Source organism: Salvelinus sp. IW2-2015, linkage group LG18, assembly GCF_002910315.2.
Source record: "Salvelinus sp. IW2-2015 linkage group LG18, ASM291031v2, whole genome shotgun sequence".
Lineage (NCBI taxonomy): Eukaryota > Metazoa > Chordata > Actinopteri > Salmoniformes > Salmonidae > Salvelinus > Salvelinus sp. IW2-2015.
In genome coordinates this window covers 29,604,114-29,625,132 of record NC_036858.1, presented here as the reverse complement: position 1 = coordinate 29,625,132, position 21,019 = coordinate 29,604,114, and the positions used below count along the sequence as shown (strand labels likewise).

At 44.7% G+C, this 21,019-nt stretch overlaps 1 protein-coding gene across 2 annotated transcripts in view; it reads left to right on the top strand.

Annotated features, from left to right (window-relative positions):
* The window catches only part of LOC111977840 (inositol polyphosphate-5-phosphatase A), a 197,877-nt gene that overhangs the window by 65,875 nt on the left and 110,983 nt on the right, over positions 1-21,019 (top strand). For both annotated transcript variants that reach the window (XM_024007560.2, XM_024007561.2), the window contains exons 3-4: positions 12,803-12,903; positions 13,597-13,684. In XM_024007560.2, the coding sequence (XP_023863328.1) occupies positions 12,803-12,903; positions 13,597-13,684 (189 nt within the window). The remainder of the gene's footprint in view (positions 1-12,802; positions 12,904-13,596; positions 13,685-21,019) is intronic.

Below are 21,019 nucleotides of genomic sequence, written 5' to 3'. Positions count from 1 at the left end.
CCCCTGGCCTAGCTAACATTACCCAGCTAGCTAATGTTAGCCACCTAGCTAGTTACCATACAAAACTTAACATATGGAATGTCTTGGATTTACATTTTTTTTGTATATTTTCTTTACATATTTTCCTCACCAGCACCATTCCAGCAACTGTAGCAGATGCGTAACCAAGCGAGTGCAGTACAGCTCAGCTTGATCCGGCTTAATTTGGCTCAGTAGTGTGAAGAGGGTAGTACCGTTCTGTATTCCATTTGGAAGATGGACCATTGCCTTATATGCCAATAAGAGTGGCATGAGCTTAGTTGCCAGGTGTGTATTAGAATTATGCATGTTTGTGCCGACTGGTTATGTGCCAAGCCAAGGTTCTGGAAGCACAGAGAGCAGCTACAGGTCACCTGTTTAACTTCTTACGACTGAAACCTCGATTTGACAACAGCCAGTGAAATTGCAGGGCACCAAATTCAAACAACAGAAATCTCATAATTAAAATTCCTCAAACATACAAGTATTTTACACCATTTTAAAGATAAACTTGTTGTTAATCGCACCACAGTGTCYGATTTCAACAAGGCTTTACGACGAAAGCACACCATCTGATTATGTTAGGTCAGCGCCAAGTCACAGAAAAACAMAGCCATTTTTCCAGCCAAGAGAGGAGTCACAAAAAGCAGAAATAGAGAAAATTAATCACTAACCTTTGATCTTCATCAGATGATACTCATAGRACTTCATGTTACACAATACATGTATGTTTTGTTCGRTAAAGTTCATATTTATATCCAAAAATCTCAGTTTACATTGGCGCATTATTTTCAGTAATGTTTTGCTTCCAAAACATCCGGTGATTTTGCATAGAGCCACATCAATTTACAGAAATACTCATCATAAATGTTGATGAAAATACAAGTGTTATGCATGGAATTAAAGATATACTTCTCCTTAATGCAACCGCTGTGTCAGATTTCAAAAAGGCTTTACGGAAAAAGCACATCATGCAATAATCTGAGTACAGTCCTCAGGCACCAAAACAAGCCATACAGATACCCGCCATGTTGTGGAGTCAACAGAAGTCAGAAATAGCATTAGAAATATTCACTTACCTTTGATGATCTTCATCGGGATGCACTCCCAGGAATCCCAGTTCGACAATAAATATTTGTTTTGTTCGATAAAGTCCATCATTTGTCCAAMTACCTCCTTTTTGTTTGTGCGTTTAGTTCACAAATCCAAATTCACAAGGCGCAGTCACTTAGTCCAGACGAAAAGTCAAAAAGTTCCATTACAGTTCATAGAAACATGTCAAACGATGTATAGAATCAATCTTTAGGATGTTTTTATCATAAATCTTCAATAATATTCCAACCGGACAATTCCTTTGTCTTTAGAAATGAAAAGGAACGCAGCTCGCTGTCACGGCCACGTGCCTGACTTAGCTCATGGCATTCTGCCAGACCTCTTCGTCAAACAGCTCTTATTCGCTCCCCCTTCACAGTAGGTTCTAAAGACTGTTGACATCTAGTGGAATCCTTAGGAAGTGCGTCGGACAAAATTTTACACTGTATATTGGATAGGCAAAGACTTGAAAACCTACAAACCTCAGATTTCCCACTTCCTGGTTGGATTTCTTCTCAGGTTTTTGCCTGCCATATGAGTTCTGTTATACTCACAGACATCATTCAAACAGTTTTAGAAACTTCAGAGTGTTTTCTATCCAATAGTAATAATAATGTGCATATATTAGCATCTGGGACAGAGTAGGAGGCAGTTCACTCTGGGCACCTTATTCATCCAAGCTACTCAATACTGCCCCYCAGCCATAAGAAGTTAATGATAACCTGAATTAAGCCTAGGTCTAATCCTCTTAACTGCACACATACACAGACAAACTACACTGCATTACACCAAAGGCCTTGCCATGTAACTTACAGTAGTACGCCACAGGTTAATGCCTTGGAACAGTGCACTTCAAGGTGTGGGATTTCTCCCTTAGCRCTGTGTTTAAACTTGTACTCAGCTGGGCTGTAGTATCACTATGACCGACACAGCGGAGAAGTTATGGTGTCTATGAGTGAGTAGAGATGGTGTACTCTACAGTGGTGCAGTGAGAGGTGACTCTGACTAGAAAGGGAGGGCTTCAGTAGGCCCATGTCTCTCCTAGCTTGTGGAACGGAATCACTGCGGTAGCAAGTGGCAGTGAGCGAGTAGAGATGGTATCCATGCGCTGTAGTGTGCASTGCAGTGCGCATATCCAATGAGTGATTCAGTAGGCCCGTGTCTCTCTTGATCTCCTATCTGGTGGAAGTGAGGAAGGGATTAGAGGCCGCATGCTGCCTCTCCTTATCGTCCCTGGTTGCCATCTGACCATGGTGTGTGTGATAGTTATGTCTCTGGGCTGCTGAGGGCCCTGGTGCTGCCTCGTATCTATGTATGGACACACACGCAGTCACACACAGACAGAGAGAAACGTTGATAGTGCTACGCGTACGTTCACTGAGTCATGAGACGCGTATACACACAATCACAGACAGCCTTAGAAACGCGTCGATAATGAAATGCATCCATTCGCACAGAGCCATAGAGACGTGGATACAAGCACAGCCGTAGACACAAGGATAAGCACACAGTCACATTCACAGCGAGAGATGTGGATTCACACAGAGCCAGAAAGACCAGGATATAGTTACACATGCAGACAAACAGCCCGAGAGAGACACTGATACACGTGGAAGGTTGGACGTCACACACCGCATACATGTTTTATACAGGAGACCTGTGCGTAATGGCTTGCGATGCATTTTTATCAGCCGTTTTGAAGTCCTTTTAGAACAAGCTAGCATAGATGTAGGTGTGCCTTCGGATCAGCCACATGAATTTTTTTTTAAATAAACACTCGCCTGCTTTAAACAGGTGTTTGTGCTGACAGAAGTATTTTCTCCCTAATGCTTTCTGTAGTCATCATTCAAGTCACCTGTTCTTTGATTTAAACTGAGTAGGTGAAAAAAAGAGGTTACCGTATGGCTTATTTAAGACTCAGGTAAATCACTTTTTTTGTTGGTTCAACACACACACACATATACACACACACACACACACACACTGAGTGTGGTGACAGAAGTGACTGTTCTTAGAAAACTCTGTGGATGTGTCAAAATCAAGCCTGCTCCTGGCTTTCACACGTCACACACATAAACCAACGCTAACACCACCTGAACACTGTTTGACAGTCAACACATTTTCGGTTTACTTTCAGATGCACAAAAACACAGCCAAAATCAAATGTGAAAATTTGCACATTGTTCTAAATTTGCATATTATTTTCTTAACAATTTTTCGCGGTGCTTTGGTTTTGAAGTGACGCAAATGCAGATGAGCTCAAGATGATCACAAACACAGAATTTCCTGTTGGTCTCTCCCCTTCATACATTAGATATAGTAGTCAAGAGAAGTCATGGAGTCAGCTGGCTTTTTCATTTGAGCTCTAGTTTGTCAGTTGTTCACCATGCTCTCGCTGTGTGCGTTTATGACAGTGAATTAACCCTGAGGCATGCATGGACAGGTTGATTGCCTCAGGATTTAAGTGTGTTTTTCTGTGGGTGTTTTTGTGTGGGTGTGTGTGTGTGGGTGGGAGGGGGTGTCTTGCGTGTGTGTCTGTGAGAGAGAGAGAGAGCGAGAGGAAGAATGAATGAGATAGAAAGAGGTGTGCCCCTGCTGTGTGAACTAGGCAGGCCTGCAGGCTCATGCCAGCTATGTGGTGTGCTGCTGGGTGACGTCATGGAAAGCAGCACCATACTGTGTACTCCTAGGGCAACTGAGACAGAACAGCACCAGTGTATGCTAGAGCTCATAGTGTAGCGTTGCAAGGCTCACGACTATGTTAGCCTGCCCCTACTCACCCCTCTCACACGGCTCTCTAAGTTACTTATATATCAGCTTAGCACACATATTGTAACCTCTCTCATTCACACACACTATCAACAGATGAGAGAAGACCGATGTCTGTTGTAAGGAATTTTGTGTGGTAAGGAATAGATGATGCAAGCCATTTTGAATTTGCAGCATCAATATTATCAACAAGTGATCCTTGCCCCGTCGGTATACATTCTTTAAAAAAGTTTACTGTGTGGTTGAAAGTGGTACAGTTTAGACAGTGGGTCAAAAAGAGTTCATATTGAGAAATAGTCCAATGTCTCACTATACTTGATAGTGTTGGAAAGCAACTCGCACTGCAGGAAACCACATTTGGAATGGCTATTTTGTTAAGATTGCTTTTGTTTTTATGGAGGGTAGTTTGAAGGTCCTTGTGAAACCGGGCCATCAGATACAGAAAGGTGGCAACGGCCACATCCTGAACAAAGCTGTTTAACTGCATTTTTGGTTGTTATAATCGAAAGGACATCCTGCAAGTTTGCTCTGTGTGTGTGTGTGTGTGTGTGTGTGTGTGTGTGTCCCACTCAAGGAACTAGCCTACTGTTGATACAAGCCCTTGCTTCAGGGTTTTCCTCGAAAGGCAGCTTCAGGAAATAAAATGTGTTCTTTGGACACCACTTGATTAGTATCAGAGACATACATTCTGTTCAAACACTCCCAAAGCAGGCATGCGGTCACACTCCCTGCCTGCAGATGAGACCACAGTATACAAATGACAAGTGTATATCGGCAGGCAAGGCTAGGCATTTACTAAACCCACTACAATGTGTCTATGAATGATCTGATAGACTGTCCTCTACTCTATAGAAGGATTTAATAATGTGTGTTTCTGTTTGTTCAATAAGCGTGGATCTGATGGGCATCCAGGCAGCTTTCACTAGTCCACTGGGCTGGCACGCAGCAGAGTGGCACCGACTGACTGGAGTGATCTTCAGGCAAAGCAGGGCATTTGCCTGCTCCACATGTGCATTGGAGTGAAATGGTATCCCGGCGCTAGAGTGCAGTATAAACAATGCTTTGAATTGCGTTATGCTGAGTTGATTGATCCCTCAATCTATTTGCATTGGAAACCTAACCCGGCTATCACGGGCCACTGGCCACACAGGATACACCCGGGCTCATACAAACATTTACATTTACATTTAAGTCATTTAGCAGACGCTCTTATCCAGAGCGACTTACAAATTGGAAAGTTCATACATATTCATCCTGGTCCCCCCGTGGGGAATGAACCCACAACCCTGGCGTTGCAAGCGCCATGCTCTACCAACTGAGCCACACGGGACCACATGACTTGTTAGATCAATTAAATAGGAGAGTTATTTCTAGGGTAATTAGTACATGGCTAATTTATTATAAGTTATAACAATATAATTAATACTTCAACATAATGTGTTTCTTCTGATTTACTGCCCTAGTGTGTGTGTGTGTGTGTGTGTGTGTGTGTGTGCGCACTTTCTCACATGTGAGGGGAGTTTGACTCAAAATGTAATAAAAGACTGTCTGTCTGTGTGTGTGAGCCTGTCCGTGAGCGATTGTGCGCGTGTGTGTGATTTGTAGAATTAGTGTTGTAAAGACTGTTGATTGAATGTACAGCAACAGGTGGACAGAGTTCAGTGTCTAGGAAGGACTTCTCATCACATCACGTGCCCTCAGAAGCCCATTTTATCCCCCCTCCGCACACTGTCACACTCTCCAGCCATGTTATTTTCCACCTCCTAATCAGTACCATGAAATAGTACTCAGCCTCCCTAGATTACAGCCCATCAAAGTGAGAAGATTCAGAGAAAAGTGGGCTTTCTTTGTTGCCATATGCATCCAGTCTTTAGAAAAAATCTGGAATGGAATTCACTTGTAAAAAATATTCAATGGTGTGTGCGTCTTGTGCCATAATTGATAGGATATACACTACATGACAAAAGTATGTGGACACCTGCTAGTCGTTCAACCCCTTTGCTACTACAACAGCCTCCACTCTTCTGGGAAGGCTTTCCTCTAGAAGATGTGGTTGAGCCGTTGTTGCTCCTAGACGTTTCCACTTCAGAATAACAGCACTTAGTTGACCGGGGCAGCTCTAGCAGGACAGACATTTGACGAAATGACTTGTTGGAAAGGTGGCATCCTCTGACAGAGCCACGTTGAAAGTCTCTGAGCTTCTCAGTACGGGCCATTCTACTGCCAATGTTTGTCTATGGAGGTTGCATGACTGTGTGCTCGATTTTACACACCTGTCAGCAACGGGCGTGGCTGAAATAGCTGAATCCACTAACTTGAAGGGGTGTCCACATACTTTTGTAATTAATTCAAAGTATTCAGACCCCTTGACTTTATCCACATTTTGTTACATTACAGCCAAAATCCTCATCAATCTACACATAATACCCCATAATGACAAGCGAAAACAGGTTTGTAGAAATGTTTGCAAATGTATTAYAAATAAAAAACAGATGCCTTATTACATAAGTATTCAKACCTTTTGCTATGAGACTCAGAATTGAGCTTAGGTGCATCCTGTTTCCATTGATCATCCTTGATGTTTCTACAACTTGATTGGAGTCCAGCTATGGTAAATCTACGTGATTTGGAAAGGCAAACACATGTCTATTTAAGTACCCAAAGTCGACAGTGCATGTCAGAGCATAAACCAAGCCATGAGGTCAAATGAATTGTCCGTAGAGCTCCGAGACAGGATTGTGTCGAGACACAGATCTGGGGAAGGGTACCAAAACATTTCTGCAGCACTGAAGGTCCCCAAGAACACAGTGGCCTCGGGACAAGTCTCTGAATGTCCTTGAGTGGCCCAGCCAGAGCCCGGTCTTGAACCTGAATCAAGCATCTCTGGAAAGACATGAAAATAGCTGTGCAGCAACGCTCCCTATCCAACCTGACAGAGCTTGAGAGGATCTGCAGAGAAGAATGGGAGAAACTCYCCAAGTACAGGTGTGCCAAGCTTGTAGCGTCATACCCAAGAAGTTTTGAGGATGTAATCACTGCCAAAGGTCCTTCAACAAAGTAAAGGGTCTGAATACATATGTGCATGTAATTATTTATTTATTTTTAATACATTTGCTAATGCATCAGGTATCAGGCAGGCATCCCCAGTGGATAGGAGGCTCATCACACAACCATAGCATTTCTCACTGCAGTCTGCAGCTCAAATCAAATGTTTTAAGTCATATGYGCCGAATTCAACCGGTGTAGACCTTATAGTGAAATTCTTACTTACGAGCCCCTAACCAACAATGCAGTTTAAAGAAAAATAAAAGACAAAATGCGAATAAGAAATAAAAGTAACAAGTAATTAAAGAGCAGCAGTAAAATAACAATAGCGAGACTATATACAGGGGGGTACCGGTACAGAGTCACTGTGCAKGGGCACCGGTTAGTTGAGGTAATATGKACATGTAGGTCGAGTTATTAAAGTGACTATCTATAGATGATAACAACAGAGATTAGCAAAAGAGGGGGGGGTAATGCAAATAGTCTGGGTAGCCATTTGATTAGATGTTCAGGAGTCTTATGGCTTGGGGATAGAAGCTGTTTAGAAGCCTCTTGGACCTAGACTTCGCGCTCCGGTACCGCTTGCCGTGCGGTAGCGGAGAGAATAGTCTATGACTAGGGTGGCTGGAGTCTTTGACAATTCTTAGGGCCTTCCTCTGACCTCGCCTGRTATAGAGGTCCTGGATGGCAGGAAGCTTTTGCCCCAGTGATGTACTARGCCGTACGCACTACCCTCTGTAGTGCCTTGCGGTTGGAGGCCGAGCAATTGCCATACCAGGCAGTGATGCAACCAGTCAGGATGCTCTCGATGGCGCAGCTGTAGAACCTTTTGATGATCTGAGGAACCATGCCAAATCTTTTCAGTCTCCTGAGGGGGAATAKGTTTTGTCGWGCYCTCTTCACAACTGTCTTGGTGTGCTTGGACCATGTTAGTTTGTTGGTGATGTGGACACCAAGGAACTTGAAGCTCTCAACCTGCTCCACTACAGCCCTGTCGATGAGAATGGGGGCGTGCTCAGTCCTCCTTTTCCTTTAGCCCACAATCATCTCCTTTGTCTTGATCACGTTGAGGSAGTGGTTATTGTCCTRGCACCACACGGCCAGGTCTCTGATCTGCTCCCWAWAGGCTGTCTCGTCGTTGTCGGTGATCAGGCCTACCACTGTTGTGTCATCGGCAAACTTAATGATGGTGTTGGAGTCGTGCCTGGCCGTGCAGTCATGAGTGAAGAGGGAGTACAGGAGGGTACTGARCACACACCCCTGAGGGTCCCCTGTGTTGAGGATCAGCGTGGTGGATGTGTTGTTACCTACCCTTACTACCTGGGGGYGGCCCATCAGGAAGTCCAGGATCCAGTTGCAGAGGGAGGTGTTTAGTCCCAGGGTCCTTAGCTTATTGATGAGCTTTGAGGGCACYATSGTGTTGAAYGCTGAGCTGTAGTCAATGAATAGCATTCTCACATTGGTGTTCCTTTTGTCCAGGTGGGAATGTGGATCTGTTGCGGCGGTATGCAAATTGGAGTRGGTCTAGGGGTTCTGGGATGATGGTATTGATGTGAGCCATGACCAGCCTTTCAATACACTTCATGGCTACAGACGTGAGTGCTACTGGTCGGTAGTCATTTAGGCAGGTTACCTTAATGTTATTGGGCACAGAGACTATGGTGGTCTGCTTAAAACATGTTGGTATTACAGACTCGGACAGGGAGAGGTTGAAAATGTCAGTGATGACACTTGCCAGTTGGTCAGCGCATGCTTGGAGTACATGTCCTGGTAATTCGTCTGCGGCTTTGTGAATGTTGACCTGTTTAAAGGTCTTGCGTCGGCTGCGGAGGACGTGATTACGCAGTTTTCCCGGAACAGCTGGTGTTTTAATGCATGTTTCAGTGTTTTATGCCTCGAAGCGAGCATGGAAGTAGTTTAGCTCGTCTGGTAGGCTTGTGTCACTGGGCAGCTCTCGGCTGTGCTTCCCTTTGTAGTCTGTAATGGTTTGCAAGCCCTGCCACATCCGACGAGTGTCAGAGCCGGTGTAGTACGATTTCATCTTAGTCCTGTATTGTTGCTTTCCCTGTTTGATGATTCGTCGGAGGGCATWGCGGGATTTYTTATAAGCTTCCGAGTTAGTCCCTCTCCTTGAAAGCGCAGCTCTAGCTTTTAACTCAGTGCTGATGTTGCCTGTAATCCATGGCTTCTGGTTGGGGTATGTACATGCCGTCACTGTGGGGACGACGTCATCGATGCACTTATTGATGAAGCCAGTGACTTATGTGGTGTACTCCTCAATGCCATCGTAGGAATCCCGGAACATATTCCAGTCTGTTCTAGCAAAACAGTCCTGTAGCTTAGCATCTGCTGCAACTGACCACATTTTTATTGATCTAGTCACTGGTGCATCCTGCTTTAATTTTTGCTTGTAAGCAGGAATCAGGAGGATAGAATTGTGGTCAGATTTGCCAAATGGAGGGCGAGAGAGAACTTTGTACGCATCTCTGTGTGTGGAGTAAAGGTGGTCTAGAGTTTTTTTCCCTCTGGTTGCACATTTCACATGCTGATAGAAATTTGGTAAAACGGATTTAAGTTTCCCTGCATTAAAGTCCCYGGCCACTAGGAGCGCCGCCTCTGGGTGAGCGTTTTCCTGTTTGCTTAGGGCGGAATACAGCTCATTGAGTGCTGTCTTAGTGCCAGCATCGGTCTGTGGTGGTATGTTGACAGCTACAAAAAATACAGATACATTTACATTTACATTTAAGTCATTTAGCAGACGCTCTTATCCAGAGCGACTTACAAGTTGTCTCTAGGTAGATAGTGTGGTCTACAGCTTATCATGAGATAAGTGTGTAATTGCACTTCTGATGTCCAGCAACATTATGTACAAAATAAGTTACAAACAATGCAAAGAAACGAAYAAAAAAACACAATTGGATAGGAACACGTAAAACATCAGCCTTCTTCYCCGGCTCYATCTTATGCAGAACCCWKGCTCCTGTGACGACACACATTGGACAATTTGGTCTGATAGCAGCCAAGTTAGGCTAGCTGTGGACGTGGTGTGCTTGACGTTGAGCCAGTGGTCACTTGTTCTGTGGATCTAATAAACCTTTTTACACCGCTAAGCCAAAACTGTGCCAAGCCACCGAGCCAAGCTGTACTGGGCTGAAAAGAACCATGTGGAAGGGAAATATCAGACCCAATAMACGGTGCTTCGTTCAACCCCGTAGTGAGAATCGGCGTGAGCTTAGATGTAGGCTACTATAAATGGTTTTGGACTGGTGGARGTCAATGATGTGTGTTGTGTTCCAGTTAGGTATTGGTTGAAATGTAAAATGTTTCCRAACTGAGAACCAGAATTATGGGCTAAGCCTAATGATTATTTTATATTGTGCTCAATGGTAATGGCATATATGACATTGTTTGGCCGTCAAAGAAATCCAGTGCCTTCCGTGGTTTGCAATTTTARATGATGGTGATATGTTATTGCCATTATTAAGGGAACCTCCGAGGAATCAGRATGGAGGGGGAGAGAGGACGACTGGACGCACCCTTTTGACAAATTAGATGGATAGATTATCCCCGTTTTGGTACCTGTCATCACAAGTGCTGTGTGGTCTAAAGGCATCACCATATAGCAACTGTCACGCTATCAAGGGAGTTCCTTGCATCTGAWAGATCTTTACTGCTCTTAAAGGGATGGTTCACCCAAATTACATATTGGTTTCCTCACCCTGTAAGCAGTCTATGGACAAGGTGTGCAATCCATGATTTGGTTTAGTTTCCCTGGCACTGTTTCCACATGCTAACGTTTTAGCATTTCGCACAAATCCTGTTCAAATCATGGGACCAATATTTGAATTTTTCACTCATGTTTAAATAATCTATAATTTACTTTGTTGAGCTTCAAAATACATTTTAAGTACTTTTGGACATGCTGTGCGAAAAAGTGCTAATATCGGTCCCATGACTCGAATGGTATTTGTGCCACAAAGGCCAAAACATTAGCATGGGAAACCGTGCCACTTAACTTAACCTAAAGCATGAATTGCTGTCATACCTTTTTCATAAACTGCTTGCAGGGTAAACCAATGTATAATTTTGTAATTTGGGTGAACTATCCCTTTAAGGCTGACAAGACTGTACACAAAGTGTGTTTTATTGCCCTCATATTGAAAATCAATCTGTCAACTATAATTCTTAGTCTGAAATCAAAATGAACCGATAGAGCTAAAAGTGCCGCCCGCTGAGCGTTTCTAGAATGGGTTGTTTGGTTGGCCTTCAGAAAGATGGAGGAAACTTGAATAGTTGTTCTTGTTTGACCTTTTCTATCAATAGCATTTCTGATTAAAGTAGTAGGATTAAATTAGGCTTCAGGATTATGAGCCTGCATGGGAAACTAGAGCTGGAGTTACACTGCCTGGAAAAACAAACAGAAAACCCACACTTGGACAGATGCAAAACACAAAATAMACACACAGTCTTGCATTCTCCCTCTCACGTGCCCACAGGCTCACACACAATGTAACTACTAGCTAAAGCTCCTTGAGAGTCTGACCTTTTCAGTGGGAGCTGATAGGTCCACTAATCTTTCTAAGTTTGAGAACCCTGGTTCTTAGGGGCCCAGTCTCTGGGTCATCCAGCTAAGTGACAAGCCATAGGTGGATGGAAAATCCATAGTGTTATTGCCATACATTACTTTTATTAGATTTTGCATTTAGTGAGAATAATGCAGGCGGGGGAGTGAAGTAGGGCCAGAGTAGGCCCCCAGGCCTGGAGCTGTCCCAGGCTTAACGCTGTCCCAGGCCACACATTCTGGGTGACGGTGATCTATGGCCTGCCCGCCATCCATAGCTCGACCCTGTGAGTGCCTCTGAGCGCTGTAATTCACTCAGCAATGGATTTTCCGTTACGGGTCAGCACCCCTGAACACTCTGGGCTTGGTGGCAGTGCACTCACAAACACCTCTTAGTGTTAGGGGACCAGGGGAGGGGGGGGGGTCATGGGAGAGGTCATGTGACTGGAGTGGAAATGACTGTGTAACGTCGCTCTGAGTGCTCTCCTTCTCTGACCAGGTATTTGTTAGCCTGATCCYAGATCTGTTWGTGCTGTTTGCCAATGACTATGGATATTGCCAAGACGACCCCAACAGATCTGGGACAAGGTGTTTGTGTAGTGGAGTGTAGATCGCCAACATCTCTTCATTCATGTACCGTATATTTGATGACAGGGCTATGTTCTGTAACATGTGTTTTCTGTCGTGTTTCCCRATGGTGAGAGACTCGTTATTGATCTAGTGAGACGTCTAAAACTCCCAACGTTGTCTGTCACACCCTGCGCACAGACACATCTGTCTGACACTATACTGTACAGTAGCTGGGATGGTTTTCCCTGTTGGCTGTAATGTATCTTGGCCTCTGCTAGTCGTTTGTCCCCCAGTCTTGGGTGTTACCCAGCTTCTGTCAAACTCCAAAACCACCAGACCTTATTATAGGGTTCCAATGTGCTGTAAATGGGTGCTTTTGGGTTTTTTGGTTAGGCTTGTTGCCTGGTTGTGACTTTTTTWAAATCCCTTAATTCAGCTATTTGTGGAAATCTGACTCTGTAGAATGTTTAGAGAACAGTGTTCTCTTGAGGAAGGCCRTATCATTTCTGTTCGCAAAGTTCAGAATGATAGATAATTTGGGTGGGAAGTTCCTTGTGTTGTAAATGATTATCAAATCAAAGTTTATTTGTCACGTGCGCCGAATACAACAGGTGTAGTAGACCTTACAGTGAAATGCTTACTTACAGGCTTTAACCAATAGTGCATGAAATKATCTTTTTCATACTGAAACCATCAAGTAGTGGTCTAGACAGTTGTTAACTCCATGCCTTGTTCTCTTCTTTGCAGACTGTCCAATCACACAGGCCCCACTTCATCGCAGTGCACTGTCAAGAGGTGGGCGGGAAGAACTACGAAGCGTCCATGTCACACGTGGATTGTTTTGTCAAGTAAGTGGCCTCGCAACCGCAACACTTCTGTCAAGGAAACACCCACTGCCTTGGTCCACAGGAAAACAATGTCCAAAAACTCTGTGAAAATGAGTGAACAACTCCACCTTCTGGTGACATACCTTATTTCGTTTCATTTTTGGTGTTTCTTTTTTTTAAGGTCAGAAGGTTATGAATTTCATATAATTAAACAGATGTACTAGAATACCATTAACTTATTTGCATGGCCTGTTTATGTAGTCTATCTTGTTTATTCATAGGATGGAATAACAAAGTTTTATGTCAATGGGGATTTGGAAAGATTCTCTCAAGTGCTCTCTTGATGAATCTCTTTTTCAACCARTTTAGGGTGTCCAGGTGTGTAAATCGTTGTAAATAAGAATTTGTTCCTAACTGSCTTGCCAAGTTAAATAAAAAAAATATTAGAAATAAAATAAGCAGAAGACTGTCTGAGGCCTCAACAGATTTAGCAGAATATCCCAATACTCTCAAAATATCCTCTTCCTCATCTCTTCTCCCTTAAAGGGATAGTGTGAGATTTTTGTATTTCTCTGCGTGCYGTTTGAAAGAAGTTGAAGGTAKTTTCGTGAGCCATTGCTAACTAGCGTTAGCGCAATGACTGGAAGTCTACCGGAACAACGAACACGAAATAACTATATTTTCATATTGTGACGTGTGTCCTCTGTCTTCTAGAGAGCTGCTGTCCAGTGATGCCATGAAGGAGTACAACAGAGTCCGTGTCTACCTCGACGAGAACTACAAATCCCAGGAGCATTTCACAGTAAGTGCGGCTGGTCCATTTGCCCTTGCTAAGTGGTCCTCTTCCTTTAGATCTCAGGAGAGCTTTGTTTTACTGCACACAGTCTTGACTCACCACAGATGGGCTGTATTCACCTGGGTGTTGCACAGCAGCCATTTCCATCAGAACGCTCTACACACATCAGTGACATTAGTTAAGATGGCCGAGGAAAAATGGAAGCTGAAGCTGGGGAGGCTCAGATGGTAGTAAGACGTGAATTAAGAAATTCAATCAAGTAATTATTTGAGGGACTTCAACCCTCACTGACTCATTTTCCTCAGCTTTGTGGACCCCAGCATTTTATTCGAATGCGCAATAATGGTAGACCGCCACAAGGCGGTGCTAGATGGTATGGAATGTCTTGTGGATCTGCAAACCAGCTGCAACTTTTCAAGTGTTATCAAATTTTATTTGTCACATGCTTCGTCAACAACAGGTGTAGACTAACGGTGAAACACTTACTTACGGGCCCTTCCCAACAGTGCAGAGAGAAAAATATTCAGAAAAATTGTAACACAAGGAATAAATACACAATGAGTAACAATAACTTGGCTATATACACAGGGTACCAGTACCGAGTCGATGTGCAGGGGTACGAGSTAATTGAGGTAGATATGTACATATAGGTCGGGTTAAAGTGACTAGGCAACAGGGTGGATAATAAACAGTAGCAGCAGCGTATGTGATGAGTCAAAGGAGTTAGTGCAAAAGGGGTCAATGCAGATAGTCCGTGCAGCTATTTGGTTAACTATTTAGCAGTCTTCTTGCTTGGGGTTAGAAGCTGTTCAGGGTCCTGTTGGTTCCAGACTTGGTGCATCGGTAGCAGAGAGAACAGTCTATGACTGGGGTGGCTGGAGTCTGACAATCTTTAGGGCCCTCCTCTGACACTGCCTGCCATAGAGGTCCTGGATGGCAGGGAACCTSGGCCCCAGTGATGTGATTATCACAAAGATGTGCAACGCTTGTGCCAAATTGTTGCTCGGTTAATTTTGTGGCCTGTTCCCTCTAGATCATGCGCAACTACACGTCAGTTGCATWGCATGGCCTCTCGGTGGAGCCAGATACTCAGTGTTGACGATACCAGTTAAAAGTTTCATCCGGACACCGTGGCCCTTTCCTCCACTTTGGACACACACACACGCACGTTTAATGCTGCTAACGTTGTACTCCCAACAGCACATTTGGAAGAAGTGAAGAACGGGGGTGATGGTTAATTCTCTGGCTCTGGAGCCCGTAAAGAGAAGGGAATAGATGTGGTTTAAGGAAGCCGCTAACAATCAGTGTAGCCTTGACTGCTGAGCCGTGTCTGTCATGATTTTCCTTTCTATCCTAGGAGGTATTATTACCACGGTACACTGCTCTCCCTCCCTAACAGCAAACAGTGGTAAATCACACCCACCACCACCAGTCAAAAATGCTCTTTTCATAAACCTATTATGAACCATTTGCCCTATTGCTAAAAGAATGAACTGCCATTTCGGTTAGGTGATGACGACGATATCCACTTGTTTTTGATTTTATTTCTCCCAAGTTTATTTAAGGCTCCGACACGCCAATAGCGTTTGCCGGGCCGAGAGTACTTAGCACTTCTGAACGGAGTGCCGGCTGTAATTTGCGAACCMGGTGCAAACCGATCTTGAAGGTTGAATCGCATGAAGATGTCGGCAGTCAGACATCCACCAGCGGGTGGTCCTTGAAACACAGCGTGCTGGACGGTCGGCAGACGAACCGAAGATCAACATTCGGTTTGCTGTATGTGGTCCTTTTTAGACTCTCATAACTTTAGTATGTATGTATGTATGTATGTATGTATGTATGTATGTATGTATGTATGTATGTATGTATGTATGTATGTATGTATGTATGTATGTATACAAACCACTAAATAAATATGTTTATAGATATTCAAATCGGGGCGACAGTAAGGATACAGACTCTCTCCAGTGCGCTTCGCACAGGGCTTGCCATTTAGTCCGGATGACATCACTCATATTTGTTTACTCAAACTTCGATTTCTGCTCGTGGGTAATTGTTTGTTGTCTGCTCTGCCTGTCAATTTCCAGATAATGTAAGTGGCAACCCCGGTGTGGCTCCCTGAGCCTACCAGTAATGGCAGCCGGTGTGTGTTTTCCTTCGGAATATCTATGTGAGTGGCGCAGCGAGCGGGTGTGCTATAATGTAGTGAAAGTRTATGGTAATGACCTGAGGGAGTGTTTACTTTACCTGTCTGTCTCTGTCGGGTACGCTGGCTGGATGGCGGTGCCATATGCTTCCCTCTTGCCGCAGCCTCACCATACCTAATGAAGCACACACGGCTGAGTGTGTGCGAGCTGTGTCAGCGAGGTGCGTGTCTGTTTGGGTCATTTGAGCACACCTCTTAATTTACCAAAGAAACGAATCTGGTACGTTTTCTGTATTCGTGTGATGAGACGGTAATATGGTCAACAGGCTCTAAAATGTCACAAGGCGGCTAGGTTTATTGAGCGGTTAGGTTTTGTTAGTATGGAGGCTTCTATATACTGTCAAGGAGCCCTAGGTAGAGACACTGTAGCCCCCCCCCCCCCCCCCCCCCCCCCCCTGTGTGATTAACCTTGGACTAAGGATTATATTCCAACTTAGCACACGTTTCTGTCACCACTAACCCTATTCTACCAATGGAGTAACGTCCCGTCAACTCCAGGCATTGCTCACAGCCCGCCTGGTAGCACCAAGACACAATTCTAATAAATGACTTGGATATGACCAAAGTTCAGCTGGACAGTGCAGGGGTTTCAGGCACAGCTACTCTCCCATGCTTTTTTCCTTGTTGCGTGGTTCTGTGCTGTGTGTTCGTGCCATTGGGTCATGAGGGAGGGGGGCTGCGCTGCGTTTCCACCCATATTGCTTTAACCAATTCAGTCCTCTGCGTGGGGAGTCGGATGTTGTCTTGAGTGACACATCCTCCTCAGGCTGAGGCCTGGTGTTTTACGGGGCTGTTAAGGTATACAGCAGGTAAAATGTCAATTAGGAAAGCCCGCCCTGATAACTCAACTCCCAATCCACTTGTTCCAGGCCATTAATATTTATCACGGGCCCGGCCCTTTGGGCTGCTGGGGTGTCATGTGGAATGATGTTCACTAATGCCTTGCCTTTATTACCTAGGCTAGCGTTCCTCACAGACTGACTGGGGTGTGTGTGTGTAGGCAAACACACACCACCCTCACAGTTTCTGTCACAGCACTCACTCTGTTTTTCTATGCGTCATAGCAGAATTATGAAAAAAGTATAATAGTATTTACTACAAACACACACACACCTTCTGCATCAAGTCAATGGCTACAAGTGACCTACAAATGAACACACACACACACACACACACACACCAACACACACAGCCCTCAGTTGTTCCGGAGCATTTTAATGGGAAATTAAAGGCGTCCTTCCCTGCTCTGGTCCACAAGACAGGAGTGAGAGGCCAGAGGATAAATCAGGCTCTTTGCTCTGACAGGAATCGCACTCAGTTTCTGCGTCCGCGTCTGTTCTCAACCCAGCTGTCACATTGGCTTAATCTGTTTAGCTGCTATTTGTGCTGGGTGCCATCTTTGACGCCTCCTCTGGATGTTTTGATTGGATTTCCCCTGTGGTGTCCTTTGGTGTGGAGACTAGTGTTGTCACTCTGAGAGACACTAGGAGCACTCCCATCAGCCTCCCGTTCCGTCTATCCAGTTAGCTCTGTCTGTGCTGTGTGTACGCACAAGCGCACACACACACGCGTACATGCAGCTACGTTCTGTATACACACTGAGACCCACATACAGACTCAACGGAAGGTACGCATTCCTAAGCTTTCAAATTAGGAAGTTCAATCAAACGTTTTATTTTCTTCCTATCAAAGTTTCGCCTACTTTGAGACTTTAGTCAGTTCACATGATTATTTYCCCGCTCTTTTCTTTTCAAACCTAATGGTGCCTCCCTGAGTAGCTCAGATCTGTCTCCGTGGTTGGGATGAGGGAATAGCGCCATTTCCTGGTTGCTAAAATTCTAATAGTTTGTCTAATTTCAGTTTGTGATAAAACAAGCGATCATTGTGTCGAGAATCATTGTACCACCTAAACCGCTGCAAAATATATTTTCCATAATCAAACATATTGTATTTTCAGCTGTTTTGAAGCTGGTGTTCAAAACCAAAAGTTTTTTTTTTTAAACGGCTAAAACGTAAGACTGGGAAGCATAGAAATAGTGCACACAGAACATATCTACCACTTCTTAGACTTKCTTTCAATGAGAATTACAGATCTATAACTCACATTTCTATGTGAATTTGGTCGGGTCGCCCAAAAAGTGACCCATTGCAGCTTTAATGCCTGCCTCCARCAGGCCACAGTAATGCAATCCTCCAAACTGCACCCAGGAATGTATGAACACTTAGTGGCCCACTGCGGTGACGGGGGTTGGGACTGTGTGTGTTCACTTGCGTTGTACTCATCACCTATTTTCACGGTGCACCACCATCTCCCCTCCCCCTTTACGGCCAGATGATGGGGGGATCGTTTCATCCTTTACCCCTTAAGCATCCCCTGCTCTGCATTTACAGAGCGAGAGAGAGAACGACRGGGTGGTCGCTACGCTGGTTTACACACACAGGTTCAACAAGGAGGACCAACCCCCACCTACACACAAACCCCTCCACCCTCATGGTCAGGGAGATGGCATTGTGAGGATAAGCAGGTTAAAATATTGAAAACTAAATCTCTGGGCTCTTATTTCGATATGGTGAGAACTACAGTGCAGGCGAGGCAATTTGAATGGAGTAGATGTCATCATTGTTGGGCCATAACTCTCCTTGGCCATCAGTCATGCACTCAGGGCATTCAAGTAAGCGCATACTGTACACACACACACACACACACACACACACACACACACACACACACACACACACACAGGACGTGTTGAGCGACAATCAATGAATCTGCCATCAGAAGTGAATTATGAGGGAGAGAAAGCAGGCTGTGCCTCCCTGGAAAAATGTAGGTTGAAAATGTGTATATAATTAATTGAAAGGAGATGCTGAAAAATGTATGCATTTAATACAAGGAGCCTAATCTATGGAACTTGGTCTATGCTCTCCTCTGGACCAGCACAAAAATGAGCATCTGACACAAGCACACATTCAAGCGCACGTACACACACAGTCCGTCCCCTTCACCCTCATAAACAGAGCTCTGATTAAGTGTTTGTGTGTGGTGGGATTGGTTTAGTGGGGGCTGCAGGCAGGACCTAGGCGGGGAGTAAATCAGGACTGTCTGGGGGGGGGGGGGGGAGGAATCGCCAGCACAGATAATGATGTGATTCCAGCATGCGGCGGCCAGGTGCACCTTGCCACCATACATTATGATGTGCGGACCCCAGCCTGCGAGGGGCAGAGTGAAGGTGAGCCTGTCATATCGATCTTTTTAGCGCTAAAATATGAGCCACTTTACTCAGCTCCCCGGCGCAGTGATGTGAAAAATAATAACTCGGACCCAAATTAAAAATATTGATCGCTTAGGAGGTGTTGAGCGCAAATAAACATCCCCCTCACTCCCCCTTCCTACACCCCGACTCCCACTTCTCTCCCACCCTTACGCCAGCASCAGGGTTGGGTCAGGGATGTTGGTGTGCTGGTCTGTAAATATATCTGGCCGTCTCTACTCCTCTACCAGCAAATTACAGTATTATACTGCATTGCCAGGTTGTGGTCTGTGTATTTCTCCAACCCAAATGAACAGGCCTAGGAAGTTGCTCTGTCCCCATCCAGTCTGTCATTGATAGATCTGGTCTTAACTCCATAATCTGGCATTAGCCATGCTTTATTGATGGCCCTTAGTCATCATTTTTTGCACATTGGAGCTTGACTTTTTTATATTTCCTGGCCCGTAACGGATGAGCTGACACCCGGCTATCAAATGTGTGGTAAAACAATTGCCACAGGGTTAATTTTATTGGCCGCTCCATGCATTTGTGAGTAGGCAGGCAAGTGTCCTCTGCCTGGGTCCTGATGAATGGTTGCGCCAAGTGGGTGGGAATGAAAATGAGAGGGGAGAGGCCATGCATGGGGGAACAGAGTTAGACCGCCTGCCGCAAATCTAAATGAAAAACCCTCTGACGTGCAAAAAAAAAAAGAAAAGAAACTGATGCATGTGAAATGAGGTTCCATTGCTTTCATGATGAGGCCGGTCAAGTATGCTTATACTCCGGATGTTTTCCTGCCTCATCTCATATTGAATCAGGGTTACGCTATGTCCCTAACACACAACATACAATATGTCCCAAGTCAAAAACAAATGTAAACCACTTAACATCCAAAACCTCATACTTGAAGTTGATAAATTGTGAAATTCCCATTTATCTCCAGCACCACSCCAGCATATGTGAAAATTGCGCATTTCTACATTTTGTAATAAAACATTTCGATGAGGATGTGTTTCCAATGACATCATTGGTGTGCCACATGTGATTTTAACCAATAATGAGTAGGCATAGCCTACTAATTGGTTGATGTCATTGGGAAACACTTATCTTCAAAACATAGAAACATGCCATTTTCCCTTTTGTTGATGTTGTGGTGGTGCTGGAGATGACTATTCTTTATGCAACCTTACTTTAACTAGGCAAGTCAGTTAAGAACAAATTCTTATTTACAATGACTGCCTACCCCGGCCAAACCTGGACGACGCTGGGCCAATTGTACGCCGCCCTATGGGACTCCCAGTCACGGCCGGATGTGATACAGCCTGGATTCGAACCAGGGACTCTAGTGACACCTCTTGCACTGAGATGCAGTGCCTATGACCGCTGCGCCACTCGGGAGCCCGAGTGAAGTTTAAAATGTTTAAAAAATGACCCTTTAACTTTCCTTTAACTGCTATCGATTGAATACAAGGACATTTGTTTCCTGTATCCTACAAGCGAGAGTGAATGAATAGAGATTTTATGAGCAGGGAGAGAGATAGTGGGTCGGCGTTTCAGTGGAGACGAGGCATTGGGATCACATGCTGAGTGTTGACGTCAATGAGGGCACTATCTGGCGACGTCTCCTCTGCTCCATTGCTCTCCACTCCTGGTGAAAGCTACCCTCTGTGCCTGGCGTCAGTCCGTGGCCCTGCCCCATAGCTACTAGCTGATCTGATTCCCATGGGTATTAATTCTCCCATGCAGCAGCACTTGATTTGCATGGCCCAGTTGGCTCAGGCAGACACTGGCCATTACTTCCCCATTAGCTAATCTCTCTGGTTTGATTTCCATAATCCTCCCGCAATTGAGGGCCCTCACATGCCCATAATCCCCCCCATGCAC